The sequence below is a fragment of the Alexandromys fortis genome, unplaced genomic scaffold, assembly GCF_014885135.2.
Source record: "Alexandromys fortis isolate MF-2015 unplaced genomic scaffold, M_Fortis_MF-2015_v1.1 scaffold_63, whole genome shotgun sequence".
Taxonomy (NCBI): domain Eukaryota; kingdom Metazoa; phylum Chordata; class Mammalia; order Rodentia; family Cricetidae; genus Alexandromys; species Alexandromys fortis.
In genome coordinates, this window is record NW_026067953.1 from 1,854,914 (window position 1) to 1,878,036 (window position 23,123).

At 38.6% G+C, this 23,123-nt stretch overlaps 1 protein-coding gene across 7 annotated transcripts in view; it reads left to right on the forward strand.

Moving 5' to 3' along the window:
- Flrt2 (fibronectin leucine rich transmembrane protein 2) overlaps positions 1 to 18,304 on the forward strand; it is a 99,323-nt gene extending 81,019 nt beyond the window's left edge. For all 7 annotated transcript variants that reach the window (XM_050151381.1, XM_050151382.1, XM_050151379.1 and 4 more), the window contains one exon: positions 6,963 to 18,304. In XM_050151381.1, coding sequence (XP_050007338.1) covers positions 7,363 to 9,345 — 1,983 coding nt within the window. In that variant the 5' untranslated portion in view covers positions 6,963 to 7,362 and the 3' untranslated portion in view covers positions 9,346 to 18,304. The remainder of the gene's footprint in view (positions 1 to 6,962) is intronic.
- Positions 18,305 to 23,123: the final 4,819 nt, after the last annotated feature.

Genomic DNA, 23,123 nt, shown 5'->3' on the forward strand with positions numbered 1-23,123 from the left:
TATAATCTGCTATGTTTTTTTTAAAATGTATTTTCCTTTCAATAATTTGTTCTGTGTGTTGTACAACCACCCTGGATATGATACTTCTCTACAGTTTTATTTTAAGCATGAGAATGGCTTGATCCTAACCTGTATCCCATCATGTTCGAAAGGTAGAATGTCCTTGAGAGATTCAGAAAGGGTCAAGGATTTTTTCCCTTCTCATTTTACAAATCCAGAAAGATTCTCCAGAATGTAGCCTTGACACCTCAGTATGACCAATTTCTTGGGGGATGAGAGTGTGCATTGTAAAACCTACTTATTCAGAGCAGAAGCTTACACCATTGCCATTCAGAAGCATGCCTAGGATTCCAAAATGAACTTGTGTGATGAATTTTTCATCTTTTTAAACTCAAAACCAGATAACTCACCTGGAAAAACACAGTATGTAATTTCACTTCATTTGCATAATCAGTATTGTATAACCCACTGAAATCTGCATTCTCCTTGTGAAGGGGACATAAGATTTTCTCTTCTGATATGTATGTTATGTGTGGTAAAATATTTTGGTGGAGAAGTAGGCCATATTTATATTTTTGGATTCAGTTTATTTTTTCCTATTGGCTTTTTTCTAGCTCTTGAGGATACTGGCCTATTTTTTTTTTATTGATACTAACTGTGTAGCATGATAAAATGCTATGTGATTAAAGGTCACTTGAACAGTCCCAATGAATTTCTGTAAATATTTAGAAGGTATTTGTATTATGTGATCAGAAAGACGTGTTTTATAGTACACCAGAAAAAGTTTCCTGATTCTAGCTCCTGGTTCACCTCATAGAACTGAAGCATTAGGTACTGACATGCTTCTTACAGAACCTACTTTTCAATAATATTTCACTCTGATCCTATGTATGGGTTAATAAGACCATAGAATTTAGAGTCATTTTTGTAAAGCAAGTACAGTACTGCCGGAATTTGCAATTCTTTTCCAGATGCATGCTCTATACCTGTCTCTCAGGTCACCTAGTTTCTTAGTGCTCAGGACTATTCATCCATCTGTCTATCACTCAGTAGTTCTGCATAGGTTGGGGTAGCTAAAATTATAAAAGCCATTTTGAAATATTATCTTTGTGATTTTTTTTAATGGAACCTCAGATGGAAGACCTGAAAGAGGTTTACAGATTGCCTCTTCAAACAGATCAATATCCGAAGGTCTTTCTTTGATTCATTCATTTGTTTTATAAAGAATTCATAAATGCTTGCCACATGCAAGTGTGTGTGCTGTGGCAATAGTCCAGATCAATAGCTGAGACGCTTCTGCCTACAAGGAGACTGCATGGAGGAACAAGGCCCTGCAGCTCATGTCTGGACTCAGGTTCCAACCATGTCTCCTATCCACCCATCAGCCATGAAATGCGTCCATACATTTACAGTACTGGTGGCTGGGAAGAGGCATGTGCCTAACACCAATGAGAAAATCTGTAATCAGTGAATAGAAGAAGGAAAGTGAAGTTGTCTGGGTTGGAGAATAGTACCTCTATCAAATGAGAAGCAGATGTTCCCGGATTTATGAAGTATTGCTGTCTAAACTATCGGTAGGGAAGATCAGCAGAGTGTACATCATTTTCTGTCTGCTCATGTTAAGAGATGGTGGTACTCTTTCCTCCCACTTTACCTGGATTATCTAGGTGGTTTGAGGTGAATACAGCTGCTCAAGTTAACCCAGAGAACAACTAGATGCTGTTTGAGGTTATATGTCCTCAGAGCTGACCCCTTGCTCAGCACACTCCCATGCTCTTAAACCAATGTACTTTGTGCTTAATTGCCGCTGGTCCCCGGTTATCCTTTTGATATCTAATTCTCTCAATGTTCTGTAAACACAGCTGATCCAGAGTGGAACCGGGCACTATCACTCTGCACTTATTTAGTGAGTGGCTGACCTGAAAACAAAGCCAATTTGGATTGACCTCAAACCCACTGATCTTTTAGAATGGCAAACCAACCGCTGTGTGGCTGTTGCGGGAGAGAGAAGGACATATTGTTCAGATGCCATGAAAGCAGTTCTTAATGAGAATAACCCGATAGACCATCAGTCAATTACCCAGGAAACATCACTACAGTAGGCATGCCTAGCCACCTTAAGAAATTGACGAAAATGTTTCTAGGTAAAAGCTCTAGGAGGATCATCCTTGATGCACCATGCTTTTTTCTTTGTTATTTCTTCATTTCCTCCTTCTGCAATTGAGTTTGCATGGCTACTAATCCAGACCTCTGATGGTGGTAATCACGAATTGTTTTAGGGGCATCTATCAACACAACCAGTCACGCAAGTGCTGGCTCAAACTAACGTCTAGGGAGTTTAATGTGGAAAGGTGGTCAGTGTCTGGCAGCCCCTATTCTTCAGGAATCACTTAGCAATCACTCCTCGAACTCCCAGTAAAATGAGCCAGACAGGTGGCAGTAGTGAATATGTACTCAGATTTGTTTGTTCGTTTGTCTGTTTGTTGAGTGTGAGGGGATGCCCCTAAGAAAGGAGGCCTGGGCATGCAGCTCAGCTGGGAGGGCTTGCACACATGCACAAAGGCCTGGGTTCCGTACCTATCACCATGTAAACTGACATGCTGGTGTTCACCTATGATTCTAGTAACCAGATCAAAACTTAAAGGTCTTTCTTGGATACACAGTTTAAAGCCTTTTTAAACCCCTAGAGTCTATGCTTGACTAGAGTAGGTCTTATTTTTACTTTTAATGTTTTCATATCTAGACTTATTGGAGCCAGGAACCGTCTCACTGCTTAGACTATCTTCTTTTTTTTTCCCTTCATCTTTCTCTGCTCCTGGGCATCCCTTCATGTACCTTTTTACTTCTGAGTGATTTTCAAGATGGGGGAGAGGCTATTCCGGTCTTTTAAATTCCTTCTCTAATCCCACATCTTGGTCATCTAACAAGGCATGTTCATTGTTATATCACAGTACTTTTAATTTTTGCTTAGAAATAAGAGCTGTGCGCAAGATCTTTAATATCTTTGGTGATTCTATATTGCAAGAAAGTCATTTTCAGGCTAGCTGCCTGTATGGACAACACACCTGTAAGGGTCCACTTTTAAACTCAGATTGCTACACTCCAAAATTGTTCTGAGTGGAACACAATCCTGGAAAACTTTTCTTTATTCAGATATCTCTCTCTCTCTCTCTCTCTCTCTCTCTCTCTCTCTCTCTCTCTCTCTCTTTCTCTCCCTTCCTCCCTCCCTCCCTCTCTGCTTCCCTTCCCCTTTCCCTCCCTCTCTCCTTCCTTCCCTCTCACAATTGTTTCTTGTATTGTAGGTTGACTTTGAATTCACTGTGTATCCACGGAAGACCTTGAATTTCTCATCTGGTTACTAGAATCATAGGTGAACACCAGCATATCAGTTTACATGGTGATGCGTACGGAACCCAGGCCTTTGTGCATGTGTGCAAGCCCTCCCAGCTGAGCTGCATCCCCAGGCCTCCTTTCTTATGGGCATCCCCTCACACTCAGTGTTGTTCTGCTACAACTCAGATCCTATAGCTAGCTCTGGAACCATGAAGACTTTATTAGGTTTATCCTGGTATCATTATGTGATGCAGTTGGCAGTGCTTATTGACAAATGTTATTTTCTGTTCTGTGATGTTTATAGTCTGAATTTATTAAGCGCTCCTGGAATTCAGCCTTCTGGAATTAATTTAAAAGGCACACTTCTTAGGCATAGGAATGTGCAGAAAACTTTCACGTCATCTATGTGCTTTGAGTCTTAGTTCCTGTGGAAAGGGTTAAATTAGCTTCCAGTAGCCTAGCATACCGGCTCTTGTCACCGCCATCTTTAGGAGTTTGGATGGACCGGGTTCTCGCTGTCTCAGCACAGCATTTGTACATCCTGGCTTTTGGTGCTGCGTTTTCCACTCTCAGTGCAACTCTCCATTTTTATCCAGAAAGTTCTCTGTATAGCTGTTCTTTGTAATCTGGGTTGGGCGAGGGCCATATTCCACACGGTATCCATATGAGTACAGAAAAAAAAAAATGAAAAAAAAAGTTTGCTCTCCTTATATTGAATTCATCTTATAAAGCTTGTTTTTATTACCAACTTTAAACAATTGTAAATGGACTATAGAATGATTTTAAAATGTTTATTGCATTTTAAAAGGACAATAAAGGGTTGCAGAAAGTGTTCTGCAGTAGAAATTTTAGTCCTCCAAGTTAATCTGCGTTGTATGTCTTGATTCAGATTGTAGGCAGACTGTATTCATAACAAAAGTTCCAGATGGTCTTTGAGCCTTCTTTGTTTCCAATCCCTCCAATCTCTAGCGTTTTTTTGTTTGTTCTTCTTCTTTTTTTTTTTCCTGATATGTCACGGGTTAGGTTTCAAAGACATAGTGCCAGATTTCTGGGTGTTTTACTCTCAGAGCTCTTGAAATAGTTTGCTAATTCCCTGATTACATATTCTTTCCCCTCACTAAACTTCTAAGCCCCACTAGGCCATAAATCACATGGTCCCTTCTGTGTGAATTAGGGACATTAGTTACTAACTTGGAGTTGCTAATAATGCATAGCTGTTACATTAAGGAAGGAGATGTAAGTACTTCCCTTTGGAGTTATTTAACCAGATTTAATTTTTTTCTTCGTGCTCCCTGCCTTTGTCCTCTCTCTGCCTGTCTATCTATTTGTCTGTCTGTCTATGTATCTATCTCTTATATGAATCTAAATCTGTGCATGCCTGAAAACTGTCTAGTGAATCTGTCCCTGTATCTATATCTATCTGTCCTTTTGTGTCTGTCTGCTGCCTGTCCTTTTGTGTCTGTCTGCTGCCTGACTATGTGGCTATGTGTGTCTGTTCCAAATAAAGGGTTTTGCTCTGTCTTTATTGAGCATCATTGAAAGCATCGTGTGTGGAAGGAATAGGATACTTTACAAAATACCTTTAACAGACTTTTATAAGAGATTGACTCACTAGATGCAACTGATCTCAAGTGACCCAGACAACAAACGGCAGTATAAATATCATTATTTATCAACCATTACCCATAAATGTTATATTCAATATTTGTGACAGTTATTCATTTTAGAAGATTGCTTTCAACCTCTGTATTTGTTGCTTTTAGCAAATGATATATATGCATTTTTTTTCTGGGCAGGGACATCGAATACATGACTTCAGATAAAAGCTATGCATTAACTTAGTTTCTAAAAGCTTATTATATGGAGAATTCAAGACAAGAAAGGCTGGTTGTTACATTTTTTTCTTCAGGCTGTTGCTCACATGCCCATCTGCATCCCTGCATCCTGAGTTACCGTGTTTGTACCAACAGCTTACGTCAGACTCATGCTGCAGAGATAGCCACCACACTTGAGTAGCAAGGTATTAGAAAACGTTAGGATCATTGGCAAGTTAAGCTAAGTACAGCACCAAGATATATATATTCTTATTCCAAAGCTTTATTGATCTTTTTTATCCTTCAAATTACAGAATAAATGTATACTGTTTTTTGACACTTAGATAACATTTGCAGTACTGCTTTTTCAATTTCAAACTGTAAGTCTAAAGATAGCTAAGGAAATAATTTCAAGCGTAGTCTATCTGCTTTGGGTACAAGTTGTTCCAGTCTCCCTATTGGTGAGAATTGAGGAACTTGCAGTCAGCCATGTCCTGTCATGTTAGCTTATTGTGTAAGGAAATCAAATCTGGCACCTTTCAATTAACTTCTTTCGCTCTCCGTCTCAAAGCAGATGGAACACATTGCAGAACAAGACGGCGGGAGTGCTATCCTTGGATTTCCTTGACTGCCTTTAATTGTGGCTTCTGTCTTTCCAAACCTTGCTAAAAGTCACCCTGTAAAGGCAAGAAAGTTCCCTCACACTGAAAGGGGAAACTGTTGAAACAAAATGTATTCTCAATTTGAAGTTGACTACACTTAGGGCAATAACAACGGACTATTTCAGTTATACCAAGAGGCCTCAATGGAGGGCTTAAGTGTAAATAACCATGCATTGTTGTTTGGTCAATGTCCTTGGTAGTGAGTTTAAGCTATTCTACAGTAAGGAAAGGGGAGAGAGAGGTGGAAAAGAAAAAATCTTTGACTTCATACTTGAATTATGTTGCATCATAGTATCAGAGGAAAAATATGTGTGGTATTTTTAATGATACTGGTTCTAATCATGATGTACTGATAACTGGCACGATGGTAAATAATTATCTCACTTTTGGTGTGTGTGTGTGTGTGTGTGTGTGTGTGTGTGTGTTTTCACAGCATAAAGGAGGCAGTATGTAAATACTTGTCTCAGGATTCCCTTCTTCTCACATTACCCTTTGCCCCTGTCCTTTATAGTGCATTCTCTAGGGTTCTCCCATAAGCACAAACAAGATATTTGTACTAGAATTTAAACATTTATTTTGCAGGTGGGGGGAACTCAGAGATTTGCAGTTTTCTTACTATATTGAAAATATTACATGGCATCTGTGTTTAGAAGTGCAGCACTTTGGGGGAGAAGTTCTTAAGCAGGATGAATGCATTTTCAATTGGCATAGTTTCCATGTTACATTTTTACAGTTGCTAGATCTATAGGACTTCCTGTCAAATCTCTTAGCATTTCCCCAACTCCATCTTAAAATAACAGAGCTTTCAACTAAACTTCATTAACAGACACCAGAAATCCAACAGGGTTTCAGCTGCACTTGCCTATCAGGATATGCAAACAGATGTTTAAGAAAAGGTACTGGTTGAGGTATAATATTTACCTAGTGTTTTTAATAATAAACTGTAATAGTCCCATCTCCTTTTGAAGATTTCATACTTCAGTCATGTATTTCATTTAACCATCATTTGAACTGAAGTATTATCATTTAAGATGCCACCAGCCTGAGTCCCAGCACACAGCCCAGGTCAGAACTGTGTACCAGGAGTGAGTTGTCACACTACTTATTCCACTATTATACTTAACTGACTCTCATGTCTTCTTTTCTACAACAGGTTGCAGACTCTGTTTAACCAAGAAATTCCTAGGCTGCTCTGCACTGGCCTGACTTTCTATAGAAGAAGCAAGATTTGTCTGACTGGCTGGCCTTCTGTCGACAGTACTTAACCACTTGACATCACTCTTCTCTTGTGTGGGAAATCCTTCCTGTTGTTTTGCCCATGGAGGACGGCCGCAGGAGGGCGACATAGGCAGATGAGACTAAACACATCAGGAGGATAGTTTTACCATCTGCCTTCAGGTCATTTCCTCGAACAGAAGCTCTAGACTTTGACAGAATCTGCTTCAGTCATTTTGGTTTTGCTTCCTGTTTTTTTTTTAACTATTATTTGCCGTTGCCTTTGTTTTTAGTATCCCTTCCTCCATCCCTTTGTATTTTATTTCTGTCCTTCAGCAATGGGCCTGCAGACTACCAAGTGGACCAGCCATAGGGCTTTTTTTCTAAAACTTTGGCTTATCATTTCCCTGGGGCTCTCCTCACAAGTGTCAAAACTCCTGGCCTGCCCTAGTGTATGCCGCTGTGACAGGAACTTTGTCTACTGTAATGAGCGAAGCTTGACCTCAGTGCCTCTTGGGATCCCGGAGGGCGTAACCGTACTCTACCTCCACAATAACCAAATTAATAATGCTGGATTTCCTGCAGAGCTGCACAATGTACAGTCAGTGCACACGGTCTACCTGTATGGTAACCAACTGGATGAATTCCCCATGAACCTTCCCAAGAACGTCAGAGTCCTCCACCTGCAGGAAAACAACATCCAGACCATCTCGCGTGCTGCGCTCGCTCAGCTCCTGAAGCTGGAGGAACTACACCTAGATGACAACTCCATATCTACAGTGGGGGTGGAGGATGGAGCTTTCCGAGAGGCGATTAGCCTCAAACTGTTGTTCTTATCGAAGAATCACCTGAGCAGCGTGCCTGTTGGGCTTCCTGTAGACTTACAAGAGCTGAGAGTGGATGAAAACCGAATCGCAGTGATATCAGACATGGCCTTTCAGAACCTCACAAGCTTGGAGCGTCTGATTGTGGATGGGAATCTCCTGACCAACAAGGGCATTGCTGAGGGCACCTTCAGCCATCTCACCAAGCTCAAGGAATTTTCCATAGTCCGTAACTCGCTCTCCCACCCACCTCCTGACCTCCCAGGTACGCACCTGATCAGGCTCTACCTGCAGGATAACCAGATAAACCACATCCCATTGTCAGCCTTCTCAAACCTCCGTAAGCTGGAACGGCTAGATATATCCAACAATCAGCTACGAATGTTAACTCAAGGCGTCTTCGATCATCTCTCCAACCTGAAACAACTCACTGCTCGGAATAACCCTTGGTTTTGTGACTGCAGTATTAAATGGGTCACCGAATGGCTCAAATATATCCCTTCTTCTCTTAACGTGCGTGGTTTCATGTGCCAAGGTCCTGAGCAAGTGCGGGGAATGGCTGTCAGGGAGCTGAATATGAATCTTTTGTCTTGTCCCACCACCACCCCTGGACTGCCTGTCTTCACCCCAGCTCCAACTACAGTCTCTCCCACAACTCAGTCTCCTACTCCCTCTGTTCCAAGCCCCAGCAAAGGCTCTGTGCCTCTAGCTCCTACCCCCTCGAAACTCCCCACCATCCCCGACTGGGATGGCAGAGAAAGAGTGACCCCGCCTGTTTCTGAAAGGATCCAGCTTTCCATCCACTTTGTTAACGATACTTCGATTCAAGTCAGCTGGCTGTCTCTCTTTACTGTGATGGCGTACAAACTGACGTGGGTGAAAATGGGCCACAGTCTTGTAGGGGGAATTGTTCAGGAACGGATTGTCAGTGGTGAGAAGCAACACCTGAATCTGGTTAACTTAGAGCCCAGATCCACCTACCGGATTTGCTTAGTGCCATTGGATGCGTTCAACTACCGCACGGTGGAGGATACCATCTGTTCCGAGGCCACTACCCATGCCTCGTATTTGAACAATGGCAGTAACACTGCGTCTAGCCACGAGCAGACAACTTCCCACAGCATGGGCTCCCCTTTTCTGCTGGCGGGCTTAATCGGGGGTGCAGTGATTTTTGTGCTCGTGGTTTTGCTCAGCGTGTTTTGCTGGCATATGCACAAAAAGGGGCGCTACACCTCCCAGAAGTGGAAATACAACAGGGGCCGGCGGAAAGATGACTATTGTGAGGCGGGCACCAAAAAGGACAACTCCATCCTGGAGATGACGGAAACCAGCTTTCAGATTGTCTCCTTAAATAACGATCAGCTCCTTAAAGGAGATTTCAGACTGCAGCCCATCTATACCCCAAATGGGGGCATTAATTACACAGACTGCCACATCCCCAACAACATGCGATACTGCAACAGCAGTGTGCCGGATCTGGAGCATTGCCATACGTAACAGCCGGAGGTCCAACGTCAGAAAAGTGGACAACCAAACTCTCAAGAACACACATGAGTGTGCACATAAAGACACGCAAATTACATTTGATAAATGTTACCCAGATGCGTTTGTGCATTTGAATACTCTGTAATTTATACGGTGTACTATATAATGGGATTTAAAAAAAAGTGCTATCTTTTCTATTTCAAGTTAATTACAAACAGTTTTGTAACTCTTTGCTTTTTAAAATTAAAACAAAAAAAAATGTTGCTGAAGTACTGTACTGGGTTGTACAATGAGGACCCAATGCCAAGGCAGAAGAATGAGTGATTCATACTTAAGATGCATATTAACCACTTTGCTGTTGAAGCTGTCAGAATAAATTCCTTCTCTATAGCTTCTCTATAGTCATAGGAAAGGATAGATTCAGATGGGCTCATCAGGGTAAGAGGAATAGTTTGAGTAAAGAAAGAATGACCTAGTTATTTCTGTTTTCTATACCTCTTGGCCTGGAAGAAACACTGTTTGAAAAATCCATAATATAATAATAGAGGTAGTTATTCCAATTTGACCCAGTACAAGAAATAGAACATCATGAGGAATCCAGTTCCCATGAGATAAGTAAGGCCTACTTGACCAAATCAAAGAAACTGAGAGGTTTGAAATGTCCTTAAAACCCCAGGGTTGGCTTTCTGACTGTGAACTTCAAAATCACTCTTCATGCTTCCCTGGCCTTATGTGATAACAGAATTGGAAACCTGAGTCTGATTCCAGTCATCTTCAGGGACCAATATGATCAGTTCTAGCAAGAAAATTCCCCTCAAAACTGTCACTATTCAAATAAGATGTCAGGTGGAAGTATATCCAATAGAGTTATATTCTAGAATAATTTTTTAGAAGAGGCTAATAAAAATAATGGGAAGAATTATATTGAATGGAATTATTTTTGATAATGAAAATTATTTGGGTAGATTCACTGAGGCTATATCAACATGGTGTTTAGACCAACAAAGAACAGTATTTGGACTATATTAACAGTGATGTGTTTACTTAAAAAGTACTAATACCACTTAGGAAAAAACATCAGTGATTCTTTTACACTGTATCAGCTGACTTTGTTAGTATCATGTTGAAATAGCTTGAGTTAATACCTATATCCCCTCTCAAATTCTTGTCTTCCAATCATCTTGCGTATATTTTTTGTAACTAAGTTGTATATTCCCCCTTTGTTTCCCCTCCACCACCTCTACTTAGTATTTCAAAGAAATTGTGGACGCGAATCTTGGTTGCACAAATGATCCCTGTGTATTTCTATGTATTAAAATCCATATTAATATCAATTGCCAATGATTCTCTGGAGACACCAAACTGGCCAAAATAATGCGTATTGTTAAAAAGCAATACTATGTTTCCATTAGGAATTAGCTTTGATCCTTTTCCACATTCAGAATTCCCACTTGTTCCTTTTCGGTTCTGGATGTCCCTCTAATTTGTTCATCTGAGGGTGATAATTAACTTTATGCTAAAAGAGCACCAGTGAAAACGAGTAAGTCAGAGAATGCATTATTTCTCTCGTTCTGGCAGAAGGTATATGAAAGCGAGGGATGTCCACTATTGATGCTAGATATTTTTGAAGCAAGTCCATTTTCAGAAAACATGAATAATTTACCCAATTATTGTCATCCCTTAGGTGTAGAAGGGCTATAGACCACATACATTGTTTAAAGAAATTTACCCTTGGGGAATTCTTTTCAAAGCCACCTTTAGGCATTTCATTCTGTATTCCTTTACAACCATCCATCACTTTAGGGACTCATGAAGTAAATGTCACCCTCTTCTTGATTTTTCTTTCTCTCTAAGCAAAATAAAACTGTGATGTGTCTTCTTGTAAAATTTTAGGTATAAAATGCTATGCAAGCTTTTCTTTATAGCAAGAGCTTTATTTTCTTTAATAATATACCCTGACTTATATGTTTTAATCTCCCTCATTTCCTCAGAATAAGCAGAAAATATAACTGCAGTGATAATGTTATAGACACAAGCATTGAGATGTGCAGTCGGTAGAGCTGAACATAGTTATGAATTAATTTAATTAATTCTAAAGTGACTCGGGTTTCCTCTTTCATCTATTAGCTAGCGGGTTGGGGCTGTTGGTTCCTGTAAAAGTAGGTTCACACAGTGAAGGAATAAGACCATCTGGAATGGTGATCAGTGGAGCGTTACATCACCTAAAATCAGGACAGTGATATGGGGCTCCGTGTATTAGCTGAGTGCTTTCCTTTCACTTTCCTCTTGCATCTCACTGTAGGTAAAACTGTGTGCTGAAAAATATAATGGTACTTTGATTTTTGAAGATTTTTATTTTGTTATAAACAAGATAATCAGTATTGTCAGTTCGTACTGTATGTTTAACTTCCAGTGGGATTCAGGACTATGGAAATGTCTTTTCTTTGTCCCTGGAGAAAGATGGCATGGTTCCCACAATGTTGAATGGCAACCACAACACTATAGGGAGTTGAAGTGGTACTGAAGAGACCCAGTCATGTACAATGGTTAAGTTGCTTGCAAAATTGCTCTGGTAGAGGTGTTTAAAAAAAAAAAAAAGATCTTCATTTTGATCTTATGAACAGCATAGCAAAGATATCTGCCATGAAAATCAGACTACCATCTGTAGAAGTGTGCTTTAAGGACTCCTACATCAGAGTGAAAATCACATCGTGTAATCTGTACTAGCTTATGACACTTTTACAAAAGCAGATGAGCACCAGTCCTTACTGGATGATATTTTGGCTGGCATCATTAGTCAGGAGACTGTCCTGCAGTTATATCTCCTCTGTGTGTGGTCCTCTCTTAGCCTCATCATTATTTCTTTTGAGGTGATTAGTTAAGAGTTAAAGTTGAGTTATCTCAGATAGTTTCACCCCCCCCCTGTCAGTACAATAACTGTAACTACTAGAGGACATTGCAAAAGAAAAAAGTAAATCAAGGTCACACAGATGTCATCAGTGATTAAACAGAAGGTAATCACCAGTACCTCCTTGCTTACAGAGATGCATATGACCCTGGAGCGACCCTGGGTTTCACTTAAACACAGTCACTTCCTTGGCTAGGCAGTACAACACTTGTGACAATCACAGACAACATGAGAAGGGTGTTACCTATTTATTTATAATATAAGTGGAATAATCCTCCCTTTGTGAGAAATAATGCTATTTCTAATTTTCCAGATGTTTGTTGATACAATATTAGACATTTTCTCTCAAGGGTAAAATAGAAAAAAGTAACTGTAATGTGATCTTTTTGGAAAAAAAAAGATGTATTAACGGTGTAGCTGATATTACACCTCTGTTTTTTAAACAGTGGAGGTCATAATGGTCTTAGTCATGCCACACAGCCAGAACTTCCTTCTTCCCTGGAGAAAGCGTAACTCTTCATGTGAGGAGAGCATCCATTTCAAATACAAGGCACCATTGTTTTCTTCAGAGGCAGGTGCTACACTGGATCAGCAAATTTCAGCTGCAGCATCCCTGCAGCTTTTGACAGTGAGGTGATTAATTTTCATCAATGTCTTTTTCTAGGGTTTATCTCTGACCTATCAAAAGGGGATATTAGATGTTGCTTTAGAACTTGAGAATAACACATAAACTCAAAACTTGCTTCTCCAACTAAATGGGAAAGCAAAAAGGAAGAGTGAACAACAGGGAAACAATACACACACACACACACACACACACACATACAAAAACAAAAACAACAAGTCTCAATTCTTAATATTGTCAAACTTAGCTTCTTTTTTTAGTTAAGATAAATAATGGTAGGAAGCTGTATCTACACCCTTCTCCAGTTTTTTCAGCAGGATTGAAGCAATTGTTGGCAACTGCAATGCTTTTCACTGATTGTGGAGAATACATTTTGTACACAGTATGATGCTGTTTTAGCAAACCAGGTTGTTTTGTTACAGTATTTCATTTTATAGCTGCACATCCACCAGAAGAGCACAAACCAAGGCCATTGCGACAGGCATTTTAAAATTAACATAAAACATGCAATTCCATGCATACATAATACATGGGCTGTTTGTAAAGGTGTCTGTGGAATGTGAGATTTGTAGCCAGCTCCAAAAAAATGAGGCATCACTATTGTATGCCCTCATAGGATAATATTTACTGAATGTTAAGTTTGATGATCTGTTACTATTTGAAGCATATGTTGATTTGATTTTGGTTTGTGTTTAGTGTGTTTCTCTGACAAGGGACTTCAAGGGGCTGGAAGATTCCATGTCATGCATCCTCTGAGACCTACCATGTTGCACACTTTGTTAACTACCAACTTCACTCTACACTATACAGTACCTTGTTGATATATTCAGTAAAGGCTTATTTTAAAAGAAAACCCATTGTGTTTATCTGAGTAAATTGACCGGAATGTAACCAGTACTTCTGCTGTAATGTAAATGAGAAACATGAGAAATTCTTCATAGACAACAAAGAAGGCAGAAATGAAGCAGACTGTAAAGTGTTCGTACCCTGTACTGTACGTAAAAGCAACATCTATTTTTAAAGACAGTGATCTCTCTGTGTAAAAGGATAATGTGGTGGTTCCTCCCCTTTTCCCCACTGAAATAATTTCAGAAGATAGATTTATGTACACACCACAGTAGAAAGCACAGCCTTCTCTGTTTGAGAAATACAAACAGATATGTATAATATGTACACAATTACACAAGTCTTTTTTCCACAATATACACTATTGATTTTGATTGTTAACTTTGAGAATTCGTGTCCCCCTTCTTTTTTTAAAGAATTGCTCACTGTTCTTCTGTACTTTCCGACGGATACTCCAGGTAGTTCATCTACCCATGTAACTCAGATTTGATTCTAGATTAGTCCCAAATGATTTTACAGAACCCCCTTCTCTAAATGACCATTTCACCACTGATGAATTTGGCATGTGTAGTGTGGAGCTGCAGTCTGCATTCCTGCCACCCGGCTCGCGGCCGCCTGGCTAGCTGATGCCCCGAAATAATTACATGGAAACTGTATTCCTTTAAACACTGTTTGGCCCATTAGTTCTAGCCTCTTAATGGATAATTCTCACATCTTGCCTAACCCATATTTAGTGATCTGTGTAGCACCAGTCTTACCGGGAAAGATTCAACATGTGTGACCTGGCTGCTTGCTTGCCCTGGAGAGGAGTGGCATGGCATCTGCCTAACTTCCCTTCTTCCCAGCATTCTGTTCTGTTTACTCCACCCACCTATGTTCTAACCTATCAGGCCAAGCAGTTTCTTTATTAATTAACCAATGAAACCAATAGATTGATATATGACACTCCCACATCAGGCATGGGCTTAATGAATCAGAAATAAAGTGATGACTTTTCAGTTAACTAGCATTATTAGTTGTAGGATTTCAACTGGGTGATGAACTATGAAAGATGGAGTTAGCAGGTGAGTCATATTACATTGAGAAGTCTTTACATACAATACTAATTGCTACTTGTTTATTTTTGACAAGTTATAGAGGTTACTGTAACTATGCTCTCAGCCAACAAGAACCATTCATTTAGTAAAATTTATTAAGATCTTCACTGTCTGGCCTCTAGAGTGACATCAGAGATTTTAGAGGAGGACAATGAAATCTTAGAAAAACCACCTCTATTTTCTAGTCTACTGGAAATTGTGTACCCAAAATATTTACTCCTAAGCTACTTTTTATGCGGCTATGCTACATTCTCCTCTGTTACTTTCAGAGAAAAATGAACTTGCTATTTAAAATCTCAAAGATCACTTCCCAATACTTTTTAAAAGACATTCTGATGTTCTCTACATCATTTCCCGATAGTAACAGTATACCCCCAGTAATAAAATAGGTAAATCTACCAGCGAGGAAGTAAGATGATGCATTTTTCATTAAGTATCATAAACTGTCACAAAGTGGCAGCATATTGACAAGTAGGGGCTTGGATGGAGTTAGGGTTTCAAATTCACAGCAAGAAATTGAAGTTGTATTTGCAGATTACACATGCAACCTATGAAAGTTCTATTAAGAACCAGAAAATGAATCATTCAAATGCAATAAACGTACCTGAGAATTGAAAACACATGGAGATAAATGTGCTCTTGCTTCCTCCCTCCTTCCTTCCCTCCTTCCCTTCTTCCTTAACTCCCTCCCTTCATCCTCCCTTCCTTCATCTCGACTTTTCCAGATTTTACAGCTGAACTTCAAGAGAATCTCAGTGTTTGGTCCATAACCCTGAGTGTTGCAGATGGAGGCAGAATTTAGCTTCTCGCAGGACTGCATAGAATCTTCAGTAAATTGACTAGCCTGAAGGCTGACGTGCAGGATAAAATATTATTCAATCTTTAAAATGTTTTGATGACAGTTATTGCTGACTTTCAGTGGACACCAATACTAATTCCTGTGTACAGATGTGCATATTAGTATTTTCCAGGGAAAGATGGTTCTTATTATTTCAGTGATTTATAATTCTCTCTATTGGGATAATGTTTCCTTAATGATATATAACACAGCCTTGGATTCTCTTGAACTCCTTGGATTGGCTTTATCAGCCATTATTGTTTCATTTTTATTACCATCCATTGAATATTTGCTGAAAGTTTGGGTGCTGAATAGTACAATATTCCAGGAGAATTTATATGATGCATCAAACTCTCTCCCAGAAAGAAAGTACTTGACACATGGCCCAGATTCCTCATGTTTCTACATCCTTCAAGGATTCTCATATTTATGTTTAATTCACGATTCATGGATGCAGCTTATTCCAGCATTTGCAGGAGCTCTTTAGATTTATTTTCCTCCTTTCTGTCCTCTGGCTGTCTTCTGTCTTTCCTATGCACTGCAGAGAAACACTGTGTGTACAATGCTTAAATGTGATGTGGTCTTTCTTTGAAAATCTATTGCGGTCACTCGTGAAGTAGAGGTTAGAAAACAATTATTTGAAATACGATCTCTCTTTTCAACATTTATCCTGGGGATATAACTCAGTTTGCCAGGCATGGCTGTAAATGCTTTTGCATATTAAGTCAACTTTTTAGCTATTGTCACCTTAAATTTTCATAGAGTTGTTTCATTCTTATGCTCCTGGAAACATTGAACATGTTCTATCAGTTCCTACATTCTGTCCACTGCTGAGTGAAATTCTAGGTCCCTGATATGTATCAGAAGTCTTAAATCAGTAATGCCTTCTACAAATAGAGGCTTGAAACATGCGGGGTAGCCTTGCTCATATAACTGAAAATTTGCTTTATATGTAGAAGAAAAATGACCACCCTCCCTCAAAAAAATTGAGTACCTAATAATATATATTTGATAGGAAAAACTGTGGCCATGTATTTGATTTGAAATTTTTCTATAGAATCATGTTATGCCCCAAGGGTGAGCTGAGTGATCAAGTTAACAAACTGAAGAACTTCCTTTTAAGCTACAGGCAAATTTAAAACTCTGAAGTAGTTTCTGGGAATAAAGGCCTATAAAAGAATATCTTTTAAAATTATCTTGCAATTCAATGACACAGACATGAAAAGTCCACAGAGCACCAGTCCACATTAAATCAAACATTCTGACAGTTTTGGGTGTTTAAATCAGTTTTCCACATTTGAAAAGCATAGGTAGATGTTACTTTCATATTCAGCAGTAAAATCACAGCAGACCATTGTTTGTTATTCATTGTCACAGCCCAGACAAAAAACACAGAAATATCACTAATAGAGTTACATTGTATTGTCTCGTTTCCATCTATGGGGAATATATAATCCTTCCTAGAAGTAATTTCTCCCTGTGAAAAGGTACAGTCAGTGATAATTAAAAGGTCAGACTTGAAATCAATTTCTGATTAATTTGAGAAAGTTGACCATACTACTAGCTAGCCAACTCACCTGACCAATAACTTGCATTTGAAGTTATTTATTTCCATTTGTGTTAGTGTGGATAATGATATTTCATACAAGTGCCAACATACAAAGCATCTGGCATAGTATTTGCTTCTGAGGAAACACCAAATGAATGACACTTAGCCCTATATTTTGTGTTTTTTTGTTTGTTTTTCAATACAAGATGACCTATAGCCATTTTTCTATGATGAAAAATAAATGTTAGAATAATTAAAAGAATTCTTCATAGATCTAATCTCCTTTAAAGTAGCTGCTTTCCAAATAAAATTTAGTTGTGTATAACTATCAGCATCACAATTAGACAGTTTTCCATTGTTCTATTATCTTTTATCATTGTACTTGTTTTGAAAGAACTGACCGGACTCAGAATAACACACAGAAATAACAGGCTCTTCCTTTCTTTGTGAGGAAGACCACTGAACAACTGTTGAGTGCAGTGAGAACACACTGCTTTGTAAATATAGCCCATTCCGTCCATCATGCAGAATGTGAATAAGTGTGGTCATTTTGGAAAGTCAGTTCAGCATATGTAGACAACATGCATCCCTGAATGGGGGCACTCAGAAGGCGCTAGAAAACCATAAATAACAAATATGACATGTTTTAAAATGCATGTCTTAAAATCTGTAAGTTGGGTTTTTGTTTTTTATTTGCCATGCTTAGGATGAAACCTAAGGTCTTCAGTTAAGCTGTACTCTGATATGACCTGATGGTAATTTATGCTACCATGCTGGCACCATAACATGTAAATCTACCCTTGTATGGCAATGACCAGCAAGGTAGCAACCCAAAGAGAGTATTTTTAAGGTTGTGCAAGTGCTATTTTTACCATTTGCCAGTTACTCTTGGCAATCACTGAGATTCTTAGTTTCCCATTCTGGTAGAAATTCACAGCTATACAATCCCTTCTGCTTTAATATAGCTTTTAAAATATTTTAGTCTTTCATTTGTATGTTGCTTTTGTCTTGGATGCATATCTGTGCACCATGTACATGCCTTGTGCCCATTGACCAGAAGAGGCATTTGGATTTCCTGAGATAGTAGGTCAGTTGTGAGCTGCCATGTGGGGGAAAGGAATCTAATGTTTATCCTTTATAACCACTGAGTCATCTCTACATCCCTCGTCATGTTGTTTTTGCAAATACATATATATATATATATGAACATATATAGATAGATATACATATATATAGATATACATATATAACAATGAATGTAAATTTCTCATTACGGTTTGCAGCAATACTCCTTTCCCCAATATTTTCTCTTTCTTTCTTCAAAAGAAATTTAGAAAGCCAGACATTTCATTCTTACACTGAATATGTATTTTTCTTCTTACCCTTAATTTTGTTGTACAACTGATTACAATAAAATCATTTGCCACCTATCCAAGGAAATAGCATTATATACGGCAATAGAACCAATCTCTACCCTCTTTGGACAACTGTTGATCGGCTGTCCCTCAGTTCTTTGTATTTCGTTGCCTACTGGCCCTCACTAGTAGGGTGACTGTCAATTTCCCTGGTCTTTCTGAGGCAAGGAGAAGCTGAAGTGAATTGCTTTGTAATGGAGTTCACTCCCACGAGAATGAAAGCACCAATCTAAAGACACACAGACTACCGCATAGAAAGCTGACCTATTCAAACATGACAGATCTCTTTAATTTCTGGGTGAAGGCTCTCTAGAACTAGATTCAGATCTCTGCCACAGCTTGTAGTAATGTGGACCAAGAGCACATTTATGCATTGCTTTTCTCAACTGGATTGAGGAATTAAATTGCCTTCCTCAACAATAACAGCACAAGCCCAATGCCTGAGTATACTGAAAACATAATCATGCCAGTCACTGTAAAATATGTGGAATTGGTTTTTAGAATTTATTCAACATAAGCCAACTATTTACTGGACCATGGGTATGGTCACTTATTTGTCTTGTTGGCTGCCTGCTCTCAAAAACCAGAAGAGTTTGTTGTGGTCTCAGAAGTCCTGTGCTCATGCCTTTCTATAAAGATCATCAGCGATCACTAACATTCCATAAAGGATATATACAGAGAATATTTATGCAGTCAGTTTCATTGATTTTCTTATAATGTCTGACATGTTATGCATGAGCCAGTGATCCTAGAGCAGTGCCTAAGCAATTGAGTACTTCCTGCTCTTAAAGAGAACCCAGATACATTTCTCAGTACTCACACCAGGAGGTTCATAACCATCTGGAACTGTGCTTCCCAGGGAATTGGTTTCCCTCTTCTGGCCTCCATGGGCCCCCGCACACAAGTGGTAAATGTACATACACATAATACAAAAATTAAATAAAAATAAAGACTAATTTTAAAATAGGCAGGCTAGTGGAGTGACATACACATTCACAATCAATAGGAGTGATACAGTCTCAAATAACTGTGACTTTGAATCCATGTGAGATTCTTCAGGACCCTAAATACTTGGTTTCCACACATGTGATATAGGATACTAATACTTCAGAAAGTTTAATAGAGTCAGTGATGTGAAAAGGTCAATGCCAGGCATCACAGCCAAAAAAACTGCTGCAATAGGGAGAAAAAGCAATCGAAAACATTGTTTGAAGTTCCAACTAAAAATTATATAACTAAGGAGACTTAGTTATAAAGTACATTGAATAAAAACCTCATTTGAGTTCCTTGAAATGGCAAATTTGTCTTCTATTTCTGAAAGTCTTTGATGTCTGAGTCTGGAAATTGCTTCATATTTAGAGACATAAAATTATGAGAATAACACAAAAGATATTATTCAATCAAAATCATGTAGTTTAAAATAAACAGAACAGATTTTATCATCAATTCTCCCACTCCATCCTCCAAATCTGGAAACAATACATTTAAAAAAAAATCATAGAACAAGTTCTCAGAATAATTAGGTAATTCTTTCCCAACATCTTCAGTATATTGATAAAAACTACTGTTGAACACATAACAATGAGACGCTAATTTTAAAGAGTTTAGACTTTATAATAGTTGTCTACAAACAGACATTTTTGGATCACATCACACACCTGTGTGATGTAATTACCTGGAGCAGTAATTAAACATTGTTTTAAAGGATATTTAGTGTGTAGACTTTCCAATAATTTATAATTATCTAATGACAAAAAATTTTAAGTATCATTACCTATTCTTTTATAAGCTATTACTCATATTTCTAATAAGCTAGCTCTTTGTTATGAAATTTTAAAACTTTCATTACTTTTGTAAGGAAACTTGATAAAAGATAACCAAATTATTAAAATAACATTTTTCAAAGTGCTTAACTATTTTGCTTCCTTTAAGCAGGATCAAATTATATTCTTAAAGTAATTTAATAAATGAGATTTAATAAAAGTATTTATTAATACTTTTATTGCAAAGGCTAAAATTTTGCCTGGAAGTTTAGAAACATTAATACTGTTACCTAACAACAGAAAATCAGAGGTGAAATCACAAGGGTATAAAGATTCCCCATTATTATTAAGCTCACCTAATATTTTTAGAGTGACAGACAATTACATTTTGAAGAAATGCACTTTTGGAACAATTTATTTTGTTAAGTATAGTTGTTATCAATGAACTCATTACTATAAAGTCTGTTTCCAGATGTCAGTTTTCTTCTAAAATTATGCATCAAAATAATATAAGGAAGCAGTCTATTTAAAAATAAAGTAGCCGTATGAAATTGGTCACATTCTCACAAGATGCAGTAAACAGGAATACAGGTAAATCAATTGTGGTGCTACATAAATAAAAAATCAATATACCTTGAGGATGAATCAACATTTATTAACCAGAAAGCATTCGTGATTTTGGTATACATATAAATCAGTCTAATTAAAAACAATGGAAAATTATATTTAGACAAAGAAGTTAGCAAAACGACCAACAAGCTGCTATAAATACTTAGCTTCCCAAACTAAAAAAACTGACTACTATTATTGATATTCCACCATCCCCTGTCCTCCCATATGAGCAGCAGTGTTATAGCCCTTAATACGGGCCTGACATTTGACTTGAAATAATATTTAAATGATGATTGATTCTTTTTGCACATGTATATGTACACCTGTAGAAAGGCTTCTCCAGACTTTTCACATTTTAATCTCATACCGGAATCACAGAAGATCTAATTATATGTACCTATATCATGTCAGTAAAAGAGCTTGAATTTCCATTCTTGTTCTTTGCTCTGGAATCCTCCATTTGATTTAACAACCTGTCATAATCTTTATACTGTTGAGTTCAATCACCATCAGTCAGACACTTAAACATAGTCTAGTCTCTTTCCCAGCTTAATTTAGTAATTTAGTTTCTGGATTTGAAAATGTCAGGGAATGAGTAGAATGTCTTGGGCAAGGACAGATTTTGAGAGCCACATCAGCCCATCTATACCCAGATTTTACAAGGCATCAGGATAAACTCAGCACTCACTGCTCAGGACCACTGAGACTAAGAGAAAAAAAAAACTATGTCAGATAAATGCCTTGACACAGGAATCCTGTACCATGGGACATTTCTGGAACTCATACTCCTTACCTATTCAGGTAATACATGGACTCAGAACATGAAGAGAAGGAATATGTCATGGAAGGAACTCTGGCAGAAGTCAGTGACTGGATGAGAAGCTAAAGCAGGTCTGGACCTTTCATAACCTCCCTCTTAATTGATGAGTTTCATAAAGTGACCCAGAGAAACACCATCTGGCTTTATATTGTCACAGCACAACCTCTGTGAGGAGAAAAAAAAGTGGGTTTTTTTTTGTGTGTGTGTGTGTGTATGTGTGTGGTGTGTGGATACTTTGGCAATTTTGGCGAAGGAGGCACTGGTCATCTTGAACCGTCTGGCCAGAACCTACTACAGAGCAGACATCAAGAACTGAATCCAGAACTCGAGGACATTTCTCAGAATTATGAATTCAGATATCCTTGCAAAGTAGCCATCATTGGTAGGAAAAAAGATCACACATATGCATCTGTGGATTAGTTGCTTAATGCTCTTCAGAAGGATTGAACCAAGCTCTTCAGAAGGATTGTTTCTCAACCTCTAAGTCTTTCTAGCTTACTTTGGGTGACTGAAGAAGCTCTCTGCCTGTGAAGACCCGCCAAATCCTCCCGGCACATGCATATACAAGGGTGGCCAAATGGGGCAATGAATAACTCCTTGCAAAGGAATGGGATGGTGGTAGAAATAAGCCAATGTTGCATTGCTTGAGTCTTTGAAGGATGACTGACATTGTACCCTTGATGCCATCTTCTCTTTTCACTTCTTTTCTAGCCTACTCTAATGTGTCATTGAACCTCGTTTCTCTCATCTAATCATCCAGGCCCTAGCAAACTTCATTCTTCATGACTACGTTCTGCACTAACACCCACCTGTCAGTCTTGCTGGTCAGTTGCTGTCATACTTTGAATAGCCATTTGGGGACCCTCACCAAGAGTGCATCCTCTCACTGCAATCTGAGATGCTGCCGTGTGACCCTGTTTCCCAGTGTTGTTCCTGTTCTACTCCTTCTGACCTCCATAAAGTTTGAGCCAAAGTTGCCCTGGCTACTGCACAGCAGACTTCAATGTGACTTCCAAGGACTTGCTAGGGATCCTGATTCACAGGTATTCTGCAGGGAAAGGCTGGAGTATGAGGTTCCCTAATCTCAATGATTTGTAAGGATGAGAAGGAGAATTTCGGAGCCAGGAAATTTATTAATTATAATACTTCTAAAGCCTCTGCTACCTCAATGATGAAAAACCAGGCTAATGGCCCTCCCCAGCAATGAGCCAGGATCCTCACTGTTTCTCGGCATTATAAGTCTCTAGGATCACATGCGCTACATCTCTATTCCTTCGGTGTGTCTGTCCTGGCTTCCTGCTGCTCACCTGAGACCAT